At 40.1% G+C, this 15,449-nt stretch overlaps 3 protein-coding genes across 3 annotated transcripts; 1 reads left to right on the top strand and 2 right to left on the bottom strand.

Moving 5' to 3' along the window:
- The first annotated feature begins 1,746 nt into the window (after positions 1-1,746).
- hdhd5 (haloacid dehalogenase like hydrolase domain containing 5) lies at positions 1,747-7,468 on the top strand. Its single transcript, XM_085357254.1, has 8 exons — positions 1,747-2,065; positions 3,663-3,866; positions 3,973-4,085; positions 4,469-4,562; positions 4,637-4,670; positions 4,770-4,944; positions 5,933-6,121; positions 6,202-7,468. Exons 1-8 carry the CDS (start codon positions 1,955-1,957, stop codon positions 6,611-6,613), a joined length of 1,332 nt encoding a protein of 443 aa, XP_085213380.1. The 5' UTR covers positions 1,747-1,954; the 3' UTR covers positions 6,614-7,468.
- A 208-nt stretch (positions 7,469-7,676) lies between these two features.
- On the bottom strand, positions 7,677-10,192 carry rab19 (RAB19, member RAS oncogene family). Its single transcript, XM_085357253.1, has 4 exons — positions 10,142-10,192; positions 9,351-9,539; positions 8,776-8,959; positions 7,677-8,015 (listed from the first exon to the last, which is right to left on the bottom strand). The coding sequence occupies exons 1-4, from the start codon at positions 10,190-10,192 to the stop codon at positions 7,732-7,734; spliced, it is 708 nt and encodes a 235-aa protein (XP_085213379.1). The 3' UTR covers positions 7,677-7,731.
- A 2,056-nt stretch (positions 10,193-12,248) lies between these two features.
- ccdc34 (coiled-coil domain containing 34) lies at positions 12,249-14,757 on the bottom strand. The gene is made up of 7 exons (XM_085357251.1): positions 14,675-14,757; positions 14,177-14,427; positions 13,971-14,094; positions 13,751-13,858; positions 13,507-13,665; positions 13,294-13,423; positions 12,249-12,451 (listed from the first exon to the last, which is right to left on the bottom strand). Exons 2-7 carry the CDS (start codon positions 14,410-14,412, stop codon positions 12,249-12,251), a joined length of 960 nt encoding a protein of 319 aa, XP_085213377.1. The 5' UTR covers positions 14,413-14,427; positions 14,675-14,757.
- Positions 14,758-15,449: the final 692 nt, after the last annotated feature.

Raw genomic sequence — 15,449 nt, 5'->3', positions numbered from 1 at the left:
ATCAGTTTCTCCAGCCTGGATGAGTCCCTCTTTGCTGTGCTGCTCCCCCAGCACACCACAGCATAGAAAAGTACTCCAGCAACCACTGACTGGTAAAACATCCTCAGGAGCTTCCTGCAGATGTTAAAAGACCTCAGCCTCCTGAGGAAGTACAGTCGGCTTTGGGCTTTTTTATACAGGTGCTCTGTGTTGCATGACCAGTCCAGTTTATTGTCCACCCACAGCCCGAGGTACTTGTACTTGTTGACCACCTCCACCTCCTCCCCCTCTATCTGAACCGGCAGTGGACCTTCTCTGGACCTCCCGAAGTCCACAACCAGTTCCTTAGTCTTTGAGGTGTTGAGTTGCAGGTGGTTTGTGTGACTCCATGCGACAAAGTTCCTCACCAGACTTCTGTACTCCTCTTCTTGATCATCCCAGATACACCCCATGATGGCTGTGTCGTCTGCAAACTTCTGAATGTGGCATAATTCAGAGTTGTAGCAGAAGTCAGAGGTGTACAGGGTGAAGAGAAGAGGGGACAGCACAGTTCCCTGTGGTGCTCCTGTGCTGCTGACCACTGTGTCAGACGTGATGTCCTTCAGCCTGACGTACTGTGGTCTGTCGGTGAGGTAGTCGGAGATCCAAGCCACCAGGCAGGGGTCCACCTCCATCCTGTTCAGTTTTTCCTGAAGCATACAGGGCCGGATGGTATTAAAGGCACTGGAAAAGTCAAGAAACAGGATCCTGACCGTGCCTTTTCCCCCATCCAGGTGTGAGTGGGCTCTGTGTAGGAGGTACAGGATGGCATCCTCCACTCCGACACCCACCTTGTATGCAAACTGTAGTGGGTCCTGGGCATGTTGTACCTGTGGTCGGAGGAGGTTGAGGAAGAGCCGCTCTAGAGTCTTCATAAGATGTGACGTCAGTGCCACCGGTCGGAAGTCATTCAGCTCATTGGGCCGGTTCTTTTTGGGGACCGGGACGATGCAGGATGTCTTCCATAGGGCGGGCACTCTCCCCAGTCGCAGACTGAGGTTGAAGACTCGTTGTAGCGGCTCCCCAAGTTCAGCAGCACACGCCTTAAGCATCCTAGGACACACCTTGTCTGGGCCTGCTGCCTTTCTGGGGCGAAGCTTCCTCAGTTGCCTCCTGACCTGATCCACTGTGACACTGGGAGATGTTTGGGAGGAGGGGAGTGATGAGAGGTGGAGGTGGGTGGCACAAAGGCATCTGCAAAGGAGAATGACAGTAAACTAACTGAAGTAGGTAAAAATGTCAACAAACCTTGCTACTGGTTATAATAACCCAGATAAAATTAAGTAAAGTTTTTGTAAAACTAAGTGCAAATAATCAAGAAAAAATATGTACAAAAATAATAATAATTATTCGTATATTCGTTTTGTTTTATACAACTATACATGAAATGTGTCAGAAATGAGGAAAATTAGAGGGGGGAAATGCAAACATGCAAATCATAAAATGTAATATTTTGGGGTCTTTTTTTAAAGATAATATAGTTTTGTATCTTTGCCATGAAATTTACAGTTATTTATACATGATGTTGAAACTAATAAATAAATAATAATATTAGTATTGTGTTCAGGTACAGAGTTTATTGAGTTTCAAAGTTAGTAAGTTAGAAAGTGACTTTCATTTCTACAAAAATGATAAACGTGTGGGTTTCCGTTGTTGACGTAATATTGGACCTGGAAGTTCAACGGTTTGCTTCTTTGCGCATGCGTCCTCAGAGCTATGACAAATTGTACCGCTCCTCGGTATATACCCGTATATTACAGTATGAGGAGCGCAGAGTATGGTATTGACTTAGACTGATAAAAATATCATGACCCGGTTCTTCAGCGGTCACATTTGCTAAGTTAGCCGTTACCGTTGGCGCAGCTAAAGCTAGCTCGGCCGTGTCTGTTGTTGTTGTTGTTTACACGTCGCCTTTTCCACTAAAGTGCCTGAAACAATGCAGAGAGTGAGATATTTAAAGAGTGGCTGGCAGCTGCTGAAATCAAGCTGCGAGGGAGCAGCAAAGCAAGCGAACACCCAGTCTTCGGCCTCAAGATGTTATAGCCATGTAAGTCAACGCTTTGTACAAACTGTATTAACGAGAGTGGAGAAGGGAGTGCTGATTGAAAGCACGGTGGCGCTCCATCCCATTTCAGTGCTACCTGTCAAAGAAATGTATCCTGACAGAAGAGTATTCAATCTCAAGTTATCCAATTTTTTTTTTTTAACATTTTCTGCTCAGCCATCTTTGACTTAAATATAAATATTCTAATCTAAAGTTTGGAAATATCCGGTGATTTCTGTGAAGTTTTAGTCTCTTGTTAAAGCCCATTCACCCACTTTCAAATCTTTTTCCACACTTTGAAATCTCAGACCATGTTTGAACACAACTTCACATTTGTCTCATGTGTCTGGGTATTGGCTAACTAAAAAAGTCAAGCAGTCCTGCAGAGTGCCATATTTGAAAACTGCTAATAAAAAATCACATTGGAAAGAGGACTCACAATTTCTGAATGACGTAGTTGTATTTTACAAGAAGAAGCACTCAGAGTGCAAACCTCCACCAAGGCTACCCGCTATTAAGGGAAGTATTACATTTTGTATGTATGAATTTTGTTTTCTTTGTTTGTTTGTTTTTAAAAAAAAAATTATTTTAAGAAGTTTGTAGTGCAGTAAAAATTAGGTAAAGGTAGGATTACAGATGTTTAATTTGATTATACAAATATTATGTAGGAGTGGGTAATGGATAATAGGTACTGACTTGCAGCTCTTTTTTCTTGATAATACTTTCTTTAACGATATAATACATTTTGGAGTCAACTCCACAAAGAAAGCTTGAGGTCAGAGGTCAAATATAACATCATTTGGATGCAGACTATATTATTTTTAGTCCCCATATACCAATATCATTTCCTAAATGTTGCCAATACAAACAATGGCAGTAGAATTCTAAACATAATTTTGAAGATAAAAGACTGAATGTCTGATGTTGTTTGACCTTGAAGGAGAGGCCAGAGGACAAATGTGCCACATTTTACATTTTTATAAAGTAATTTCTTATGTTTACAATGCACACCAAACTTGTAAGGGACTTATAAGGAATGCATGAATGTTTTTCATATTTTTATTTGTCAAACGCAGATCCTCAATAAATTTTATGGTAAGAAATGTGAAAGAACTTTGAGATATTTATATTTGAATATTTCCTTAGATTTCAGTGTGTGAAAAAAGTGAGTGGATGGGCTCTTTCTTAAACAATATCTAGGAAACTATTTAATATAATAAGCTAAAATCTCAGAGCAATTATTATAAATATGTAGAAACTTACAAGATGGTGGAGCAAAAGGCCAGAGACTGAATGTCCCAGCAGGAGAGCATGCTGAGGCTACTCACTGCACACATTGATCATTGTATTTTTAGTATACTATAGTATATAGTACGGTATAGATTATTTTAGTATCAATTCATCAGTGTTCAATCACTAACTTTAATAAAACTATGCTGCATAGCTCATAGAAGCTGCAGTGGGATCAAAGTCTCACTCAGTTCAGTGTGCCTGCAGCGATGAGCTCTCAAAGACTGCTCAGAATGCAGTATCAGTTAATGAGTAACCTTATGTTGTCATACTACACATGTCCCCACTCTGTCGCCTGCTCCCTCCTCAGGCAAGCAGCTCCTTCGGGCTCCTCTTTGACATTGACGGGGTGCTGGTGAGAGGCAAGACTCCGATCCCTGCAGCCAAGCAGTGCTTCAAAAACCTGGTGGACCGCAGCGGAAAATACAAGGTCCCTGTGGTGTTTGTCACTAATGCTGGGAACTGCATGAGGCAGACAAAAGCGGAACATCTGTCACATCTGCTTGAGGTGGAGGTAAATTGAGAGCCTTTTAAAACATTATCAGTTTGCTTTGTCTCGTGTATTTTGTTTTTAATATTCTTTGATATCAGCCATTTATTCTAGACTCTGTTTATCTCAGGTGTCTCCAGACCAGGTGATGCTATCCCATAGTCCTTTGCGAATGTTTACCCAGTTCCACAAAATGCGTGTGCTGGTCTCCGGACAGGGTCCAGTAGAGGAAGTCGCTCATAAGTATCCTGCAATAACTCGGGTAATCTGGTGCCTGCACTCTGGATGTTGACCTTTAAAGCTGAATGTTCTGTTTATTCACTTGTTTTTCTCCATGTTCCACTTTGTTATCAGTGTTTAATCGTTTCACCCTTTGTTCCCTTTACTGCTTGACAGTCTCTGTGAAGCCCTCCAACAGATTTTTTTGTTTTTTTGAGTTAGTGGGATTTTGTTTTTAATTCAAGTCAAACATTGTTATTTGAAATATAAAGAAATGCAGTAAATTAAACATTGGAAAACATGTTACAAAAAAACACCAAATACCCAAAACACTGTTAAGATTTTCTACATATTTCCAGCTTGTAATTCCTGCTCAACCGGTTTGACTTTAACTCGCCAAACTTCAGCCTGGGCTTTCAGGATGTTGTTACTATAGATGTGCTCAGAGAAGCGTACCCAGTCCTAGATGTTGTGGATCACAATAGAAGACCCAAAGATGTTGTAAGTAATACTGTTTAATCCATTTATGTTCAGTTCAGTTACACGTCTTCCCAACTTTGCACAATGTCCTTCAGGTGCCGCCCACTAAAGGTTTACGGCCAATAGATGGTATGTTTCCTTTGCGCAGTCATTACATAATCCCTGAGAATTAATGATTTTCTGGTAATGTGGCCTAATTGTATGTTTTGTTTTTATTTGGTCCTGCAGCTGTTGTTTTATTTGGTGAGCCTATTAGATGGGAGACCAACCTCCAGCTTATTGTTGACGTGCTGCTAACTGGTGGGAACCCAGGCAGCACTTGGAGTTCAGCGCATTATCCTCACATCCCCGTCCTGGCATGTAACATGGACCTGCTGTGGATGGCAGAGGCCTGGAATCCCCGGTACACATCAACACCACAGTCTGAAATATTACAACCTTCAAATTTTACAGTATTCTTGTTATACAGTGCCATGGAAAAGCACTATTATCAAAACCTACCTGGCCCTGTGTGAAAAAGTGATCGATCTCTCATTAAATCATGAATTACTTTTGAGTAACCACATTTGAGAGCTGAGTTCAACTTCACCAGCCACAGTGGCCTGATTACTGAGAAACCTGTTGAATAAAGAAACCTCTTCAATAGAAGTTAAGTGAATTAGGCAAAATTATTCAAGAAAGCAACACATCATGCCACACTCTGAAGAAACCACTAAGAAACAAAGTCATTGACATTATCAGTCTAGAAAGGGGTACAAAGGCAAATCATAGTGAAAGCTATGAGAGAAAACGTGGAACACAGGTGAACCTTCCCAAGAGTGCCCGGCGTACCAAAATGATCCCAGGAGTGCATCACCTATCCAGCAGGTCACAAAAGAACCCAGAACAACATCTAAAGGACGTCCAGCAGGACAATGATCCAAAACACACCAGCAAGTGCACCTCTGAATGGCTAAAAAACAAAACAAAATGAAGATCATGGAGTGGTCTATTCAAAGTCCAGACTTAATTCCAATTAAGATTCTTTGGCATCTGAACTTAAACGGGCAGTTCATCCTTGAAAACCCTCTGATGTGCCTGAATTAAAACAATTATTTAAAGAGGAGTTGCACAAAGCTCCTCCACAAATGCTTGCTTGCCAAGTGTGTCACAACCAGTTATTAGGTTTAGGTTTTTTTATATTGGACCAAGTTGGCTTTGATAGCTTTTCCCTTAATAAATGAAATCATTTAAAAAACTGCATTTTGTATTTACTCAGGTTATGCCCAATATTAAAATTAGTTCGATCTGTAACGTTAAAGTCACAAATATGACAATGTGCAAAAAACTAAGAAAGGGAACAAAACAAAAACTTTCTCACAATACTGTATTTCCTGTTCCTTGCATCACAGGTTTGGTCATGGTATGTTCCTGGTGTGCTTAGAGTCTCTGTACAAGAAGGTCACAGGATACAAACTCAAGTACGAGGCTCTGATTGGGAAGCCCAGTGTGGTGACTTATAACTACGCTGAGCTGCTGATTAGACAACAGGCTGAAAGACTTGGCTGGAACACGCCTGTGAAGAGGGTGTATGCTATAGGGTGAGTTTTTCAGTCTACATTTAACACTTAGAAATTCAGTTTAAAAAATAATTTGAACTGAGTCCTTTTTTTTTTTATAGTGATAATCCCATGGCCGACATATATGGCGCCAACCTCTACAATCGCTACCTCCAGTCTTCTCGTCACACCAAGGCACAGATGCAGGCTCAGAGTGCTGGTGGAAGTATAGATCCCTCAGCTGTTGATGACACCCCTAAAATGACATCAGCAGAACTAGGTGGAGCTTCACGTGTGGTAGAAAGGGATCTCCCTGAGGGATGTAGCTCAATCCTGGTGTGCACAGGAGTGTACAGCAAAGACCAACAGGAGCTGCTCTCAGACCCAACGAAAACAGTCACAGAACAACGCATCTTCCATGGTCACAGAGACTTCCGCTTCGATCCCAGCCTCACTCAACCATCCTTCGTGGTGCATGATGTGAAGGAGGCGGTTGAGTTGGTATTTAAGCAGGAAGGCTGGCCACTACAGTAGGGGTCTCCATCTCATAGTCTGATCTTTCACCATTAGCAACAGGTTATCAAACCATTCCCTTGATTATTACAGGGGAGAAGTAGGTGTTACTATGTTATAACGAGCCATAGAGTCAGCTGTGAAAAGGAATAATATCAAATACATAGAAGTTGCATTTTAAATCAGTCATCCATAATAGTGCATCAGACCACTGCTGAATTCTTTTAAAAAAGTTTAAGTTTTCAATAATAGACATCACTGTTTCTGAGTCAAGGAATTCAGGTTTTTGAGTACATACATTAAGTTGTTGAATTACACATTTTAGTACTTTAAGTATTGGTAAGCTCATGAGTGGATTTCAGGTGGAATTCCTCCACAGTTACATCTTTCCAGCAAGTTTAGACTGATTCAGAAAGAGCTGTACAAAGACACAGTTTTGTGACATTACTATTTCAGGCATTTGCACAGTCAAAAAAAAGACACCCCTATAGGTCCTAATTTGTTTTTACTGCTGTCATATTTTACCTAATTATTTTTTTTAAACATGAATTTATAAGCTCTATTTAAGTTGCCAGCTATGAGTGTATTACATCATTTTTTTTACTTTAGCCAGCAGCATGTTAAATTTTATTTTGAAAAAAACTAGTCTTATTTTCTGAAGTTGGTGGAATTTAACAGTAGGGTTTTTCACATAATGAATAGTGAATGTCTGTTAGAAGACTGCAGTTATAGTTACAGCGCCACTGAAAATACAGTTTTTACATTTGTAACTGGTTTAACAATGTGTGATTTGCAGGTGACTTAAACCTGTGGCATTGTACTTCAAAAGCCATATGATGTGAAAGAACCTTAAAAAAAGGGATTAAAATGACACAAGGCTACATGTAAAACTGTAGTGTTTACTGTGCTGGAGTCTGTGTACAGAGTCCTCTGGCAGAGGAGTGGTTTGTCATCACATTCATTATCCTTAGAATAATATTACAACATGTTAAATATTAAAAAGTCAAAACATACAAAACCAGTATTCACACACACGTTGCAACACAGTTTCTCTTTAAATAACATCCCATTCTCTGGTAGAGAAACAGGTAAATTGAGTATTCAGGCCTCCATTCCCACTCTTCGAGTGACTCCCTGCTTCAGCCTTCTCGGCACCCACACTTTTTATCTGTAACCACGGCACTAGGAACCGGGTGAGAGTTGTTACTCAGCATGAACTGAGGAGAGTTTTCAGAGGACTCGTTTATGATGGTCATACCATTGCGTGCCATTAGTTCTCGAGCCATAAGAATGAAGGCAGCCTCTATGTTCTGGGCCTCCTTGGCTGAGGTTTCCAGAGCAGCCAGCACACCACTGTCTTCTGCCAGATTGCAAGCATCCTCGAAGAGCACCTGTCTCTTAGTGTGGAGATCTGACTTATTACCTGCAGTGGTGAACAGAACCAGAGTTGGTAAAAACAGAAGTGAAGCAGATATTTGCAGCTATGATTTGTATCATTTTCAGTTAAATTATTCTTTTAGTGCAACACTTACTACAACCAAGTCTTCAGATCACATTTAAACTTTACCCGTCAAAAACATGGGGCATGTTTCTGACTTTTTGGAATTATATCTTTCCCAACAAACTTAGTAGACTTTAACTATAAGATACATTTTTTTTAGGGTTAATACAGACAACAGTCACACACCGGAATCGCTGTTTTAGCACATTATGCATATGTCTTTGGTCTGTAGGTGGACGTTACACGATACACTACCTACAGAGACACAAGAAGAATATCTAAACTCTACATAAAAATACTCTCCCTCACTGGCATGCTCTTTCATGTCATTGACCTATTGCAAATTAATACAACAATACTGCATTCAGTTAGTGAGATCAGGATTTGATCTAATCATGAAAATATGGATTTATCCTGCCTTGTATCAACAGCTAAAGCTGCTGGTGTGACATTGTTTGGGATATTTTCTTGGCACATATTGTTAACACATTGTTAAACAACACAGTCTACTTCAGTCTTTTTGGTGACCATGTTCATCCCTTTATTAGCACAATCTACGGATCTGCTAATGACTTTGCAAGTGACTTTTGTCTTGTTGTTTGAATTGATTTTGTAACATGTTTTTTGTGACAATATCTACAACTCAAAAATATATTCTGCTCTGTGCAGACAGTTTACATACCAATGAGTATCAGCACCACACTGGCAGCTCCGTACAGCTCCACTTCCCTGATCCAGTGTGGAACCGATTCAAATGTGCTGCGTCGAGTGATGTCATAGGCCACCATCGCCCCATGGGCGCTGCGGTAGTAGCTTTGAGTTATGGTGCGGAAACGCTCCTGTCCCGCAGTGTCCCACACCTGCATCTGCAAAACACAGATAACACAAATATGGGTTAACCGGTTATACAGAATAGGTTAAGGATCAACAGCGTACAACTCTTAAGTTATTCAAGTATGGTGTCAGGTTTGTCTGCTGTTTGCAGTTGTTTCTGAACAAATGTCTGCAAATGTCTAAACAGAATTATAAACTAGCAGCTAATAAATCAACACACCCAGAAAGCTAACAGAAACACCGAGGATACTACAGACAGCTTGTCAGCCCCTCCCCTTTCTCTGAAGAAATAAAACAAAAGGAATTCTTTACTTTAAGACAAGAGTGCACCCACACGGATCTCATAAATTGCACACACCTAAATATGTGGACAGGACTGCACTATCAGCTGTGATGCAAGTGCTTAAAATAAAAGTCATCTACCTTCACCTTCTTGCCATCAATGTCCAGGGTACGAACAGTAAAGTCAACACCAATGGTGTTTTGTTGCTTTTCGATGAAGATGCCAGATTTGAAGCTTTGCACCACGCAGGTCTTCCCAACATCTGAGTCACCAACCAAGATGATTTTAAAAAGAAAGTCAAAAGAGTCTTCAATCTCTGGCCCAGCAGTCTGCATGGTGACAAGAGGAACAGAGAGAGGGAAAAAAAACACTATCGCTGTAAGACGAGACCCAATACCTTTGGGCCTCAGTGCAAATGAACCGGTCCCTTCCAAGTTGTGTCAATAAGAACTTAGAATATTTACACAAACAGCAGTCACATCCTTGAGAAAGAAAGGGAAAAATCAATTGTCTACTGGCAGAAGTAACACAGACAGTTTGATCCCTGGTGAAAGATCCATCCAGAGCTCAATAAAAAGTAAAGGTTCTGTCAAATCTAATCTGTCAAATCTAGTGAAGCAGCTTGCTTTTTTCTTCTGCTATCTTAAACCCATTCTTTAACCTTTGTTCAACAATCAGAAAAGATTACACAATCAGCTCAGGTATTCCATAGCAGGGATAAAAATCAATATTCCTTGAGACAGACTAGTCAGAATCCAAAAGCTGTTTCTTCATCAGGAGTTTGTTTCCATATCTACATTACACCAGTAGTCACATTCTTGAAACACAAGTAGATTCTGTCCTTCTGCCCTTTAGACTGTCACTCTGTGTGCTTGCTACACCCCTGCGCCACTCAGTTTACTTCTGAGGCAGTATAAGACACGCCTCCTACCTGTGTTGGAAGTTGTGATTTCCAACTGCCAGCCCACCTGCACCACTGCATCTTGGGATATGGATTTTCTTTGTATGTTTAACAGGACTCAATACCTGAAAGAGCCAGACAGCAATCATTCATTACCAAAGGCTCTTAAAGATCGAGCTAAAATGAGTAGCTAGAACTTACCGTAAATTATAGGAGTGAACAAAAGTGTTGAAGGTTCACTCTGAGTGCAGACTTCCCATTTTAAGAGGGTGTGACTGCTACACTTGCAGCCATGCAACTATAAAAATCAGTATTTAAGCATGTGGGCATGGTCAAGATAACCTGCGGAAGTGCAAACTGAGCATCAGAATAGGCCAGAACGGTGATTTAAGTGACTTTGAATGTGGTATGATTATTGGTCCAATACAGGCTGGTCTGAGTGCTCTTATGGTGACGTCTTCCAGCAGGGTAATGCACCAGGCAAAATCATTTCAAACTGGATTCTTGAACATGACGGTGAATTCACTATATTCAAATGGCCTTCACAGTCAACAGATGTCAATCCAGAAGAACACCTTTAGGATGTGGTGGAAAGGGACATTTGAACAATTAATGCAGTTCTGGGGGCAAAATGAGCTCCAATCCAGTACTAGCAAATATACCTAATAAAGTTCACTGAGAGTGTATGTTAAATTTGTTGGATTTACTTTAATTTCTAATAATTTCTCTGGTTTTGCAGTGCTGGGTTCTCCAAGCAATAATATGGTCTGCCAGCATATAACGAGCAAAAGAGGTGTCTTTGAACGCATCACTATTTAATACAGAAAGTGCTGATTGGGAGATACCACGTATTCCAAGATCATAGGAAGATAGCTGGAGTCATTTATGTTAAATGCATTTATTTTCTGTGTCTCCTCAGTAAGGTATTTAGTTGTTCTTTTAATTACTGTTAGGTTAGAGTAACAATTAAATTAAAGCTTGATTTTGCTTCTCTAATATTAGTTGATTAGCTTTGTTCCCTTGTGTCTAAATTGGTCTGATCAGCAGGTATTTAAGATCCCCTTTCCTTCTCATCTGATCAGTTTTGGTTGCTTGGATTGGTTTGAGCATTGATGTTATTTTATCTCATGTTGCTTCTTACTTTTTAAGTTGTAACATTACTGTTTGACTTTTTCTTCCAAGGATAAAATAAAGCACTTTTTTCTCAAATTTCTGTGTCCCTGTGACTAACCTTTCATGTGGAGAAAGGTTTTATTTACAAGGCTTCAAATACCTTAGAGCAAACAGCCTACACCCTTACACCCAATAAAACTACTCACGACGAAATGTAATCACGTTACATCTTTGTTTTAACAGCTGCCCACCCCACAATGATTAACAATTAAAGAAAACATAAGCTCTTCTCCCTGATTACAACCAGCTAACACATTCCAGAGCAATCAGGAAACTGTAAAGAGTTAACCACAAAATGAACAAGAAGAAACTACACAAAAATACACCAGAAAAGCATAATTTAAATCATTTTACCTCAGGCTTCACACATTGGCATCACAGTGAAATGCTAACACAGACTGAGCATACTGCTCTGAATCTCTCTCTCTCTCTTTCCACCCCCTCACTACATTCTGTCGTCATCTCAGCCCACAGAAGAACAAGGCACAGCTGGACATAGAACAATGTGTGAAGTGTGAGGGGCACTTGACCAAGCTGGGTCTATCTTTGGCTGTGACCACCAGCCACCTTCTTTCTGTCATGTGGGTGGTGCCTTATTTGTTCAGTGCAATGAAACGTGGTTTTGTTGACCACAGAATGAATGAGACCGAAACAGATCTTTGACTGTGCCACATTTATCCAAATAAAAAAAAAATGTATTGCAGTACATCTACAGAAAATTGTATTCTGGACTTTTAAATATCTAGTCACACGAACATCATATCAAAATTTGAATAATTCCATTGATTTAAAAAAAAAAAAAAAAACATAAACCAAATACGTCTTCACCACAACCACCTTAAGAGAACAAAAATCCTTGTGTGACTCAGCAGAGTCTTGGCCCAGAAGCTGTGGTGGTGCAGAAATCACAGTTAAGCCCGTAACTAAGCTGCCGCATCACAGTCATACACGTCAACCTGCTGTGTCATCTCTTCTGCTGCAAATGTGCTGGACTCTGAGTGTTTCTCAGCCTAAATGTGTTGCTGAGGCTCTGTTGACTTTTTCTCTGTTTCAGAGGTTTCTTGCTTGATGTCTCGAGGGAGGATGGTTCTGGAGGAGGGACATGGATTGGCTTCCAGGGGATTGGATTGACAAAACTGGGCGATGGGTAGGATTTGTCATAGGGACCTAGAGAAAAACAATCCAATGCAACAGTGACACATAAATCTCTGGAAGTCTAATTAAACTAATGAGCTACCGTCTATCTACAGGAGCCTCCGGACTAAGACCACCAGGTACCGGAACAGCTTCTTCCCCACAGCTGTCAGACTCCTGAACTCTGCCTCCTGACATCTGACCCACGTTAAACTCATGGACTGAACATACACACACCCACAACCACCTACACACACACACACACACACACACACACACAATGAACAACTGTACCCTCAAACACACAATAATAACATGGACTGAACCACCACTCACAACCACTAGCACTTTATATAGCCTCTGTAGAAATTATCCACATGTCTCACTTATCTTAACTGCACTACTGTATAATTCTGTGTAAATAATCATTCTGTACATACGATAACTTTTAACCCTAAAACTGTTTATAACTTGCATAGTTCACATTTCTGTATAACTGTATATCTCAGATTTCTGTATAGTTTTTCATATTTATATCCTGTTCATAGCCTGTACATAGCTTGTACTCACTACAGCCTGTACATACTTATAGTTATAGAATATTCATAACATACTTCATACTGTGTACATTATAACATACCATAATAGACCCATTTCTGTAATATACTTACATATCTATATTATTGCTAATATATATTGTAATATATCTATATCATGGCTAAAGCACTTCTGGATGGATGCAAACTGCATTTCGTTGCCCTGTACCTGTGCATGTGCAATGACAACAAAGTTGAATTCTATTCTATTCTATGGAATGATTATGATGTTTGAGTAAAATAAACCCAATAACGCCAAGTTAATTCAAATAAACATACTTGATGGATAGCTGGGCTTTTTGGGACTAGCTTTGCTTTTTTCATTCGCCTTTGCCAGCCATTCCTTAAACTTCTCTTCAGCCCTCCTACGCCGCTCCATCTCCTGCTCCTCCTTCAGGGAGGCTTCCTCCTGTCAAAAAGATACAAAAGAAATCTCTGAGAAACCATTTGGAATTTAAAAAAGAAGAGACAGCTGAACGAGAGCCTGATTACTTTCTCCTTCTTTTCCTTTTCTATTTTTTCTTGGTTCTTTCTTTGCAGCCAGTCTTTGTACTTTTGTTGAGCTTTCTGTTCAGTCTCCCGCCGTCTCTCCTGCTGCCTCTGCATCTCCTCCTCCTCCTTTCTTTGTTTAAGAAGTTGCTCATGTCTCTCCTAGAATTATAACAAGAAACATAAAAGACTGTAGCGTAGCAGATAAGAAGATCAACACAACAATTTTACTTGAGAAGTTGTTTACCTGTTCTGTTTTAAGTTTTAGCCATTCTTGGATCTTGTTTTCCATGATGAGCTTTTTCTGTTCCTGCTCCCGTTCTTGTTTTTCTTTTCTTTCTTTTAGTAAGTGCTCCTAATATACGGGACACACGGAGCTTTTATTGGGGTGAAATGGTCACTACAACAAATTACAATCAGAATAAAAACACTTTTCTATTATGGGGATGGGACTAATGACTGCATGCCTTTTCTACTTTCTTTTCCTGCTTAAGACGCTCCTCTTTTGCTTTATTCACCAACCACATTTCCCACGCACTGAGGGTAGGTGAAGCTGCAGGCTGCTCCGAAATCGCTTTTGGTAGCTCACATCTATAAAATAAACGCAGATATAAAATTAGCTATGCCGCAAACAAGCCAGAACTAAAGCTGAACTAAAGCTTTACTGCAGCACCTGAATGGTGAAATACTGAGCCTGGAGTCATCCCTCTCTCTGGGGGAAGTGGTCTGCTGATCTGGGGTGGATCTCAGTTCTTCTTCGTCACTGTCGAAGCTGTCATGATAGATTGGAGAAAGCAGAGAAAAAGTGTCTTCTTCGTCGGATAGGATTCCGTCGCCAAAGTCCTTTGATGGATGGAAGTCTTTGAGAGGGGTCGAGCTGAAGCAGTTGGGTAGCCTCTCTCCAGACATCACTAGCCAGCAAATCTGTAGCGGACAGCACAAAAGCGAACAAAGTTCGCTAAGTCTTTTCTGTTTTCTTATGTAAAATGTAAAAGAAATGGGTAATGAGACACATAAATCTGAAATTCCAATGTCAGACACGGACGACGCTATATGAAAATATGTATTTAGCAGCATGCTAACGTTAGCTCAGCTCCTTAGCTCACTCCAACGACAACATAAACACATTTTGTGACATGCTATGAAACATTAGCAGAGCAAACTAGCTTACCGGAAAAAACAAATGCAAACTGGAGCTATTATGTTTAATTTTACAGGTTAACTGTCTCTTTCCAGGCCAGCTGGTCTCTTCTTCCAATCACGAGTTTGCAGCAGCGGAGGTTAGAAGTGATTTACAAACTTTTTCCCATGATACACCACGCCCCCACGCTGAGCTGGACGCTGTTGTCGTAACCATGGCGACACCACAAAAACGCACGTAGTTTAACAGTCCTAATCAACCTGCTCAAACTGCTTCACATTTCCACTTTTTATTTAAAGTAATAATGGTACAAAATCTCACGTTTGTATATTACTTCCCAGTTTAAATTACACTAAAATATAGGCCACTTTTTTTTTTTTTGCTTTAAAGGACTAAATCCGAAAAGAAATTTAAACTTGTTAACTTAATTCTTGTTTTCTAAGGCATTAAGGATGTATACTATATATATACTACTATGTATACTACAACCGTTCCAATCTGGAAAAAAGTTCAAAGACATCATATGAAGCTCAAAATTACCATGACATTCATGTTTGTGATGAGTGTGTGATACACTGTGTGTAAACTTTTAGCTGTTTCTTCATTAAAAAAGGCAATTGGGACATTTAAATATGATAAAGCTTCAATCATTTTGTGAGGTTCATTAGAATGACTGCTTCTATCATATTTTATTACATGGGACATTCCTAAAGGTGGGGAAGACAGAGAAATCAGATATATTGATTGGACTCTTGCTTCATTTCTGGTAGTATTATTGCAAGGTGCTTATCATTAAATGTTGTCA

The sequence above is a fragment of the Diplotaxodon limnothrissa genome, linkage group LG7, assembly GCF_057381915.1.
Source record: "Diplotaxodon limnothrissa isolate DT_005_m linkage group LG7, D_limnothrissa_male_GT1.1, whole genome shotgun sequence".
Classification (NCBI taxonomy): Eukaryota; Metazoa; Chordata; class Actinopteri; order Cichliformes; family Cichlidae; genus Diplotaxodon; species Diplotaxodon limnothrissa.
The sequence above is the reverse complement of the archived record's forward strand: the minus strand, read 5'-3'. Positions and strand labels throughout refer to the sequence as shown.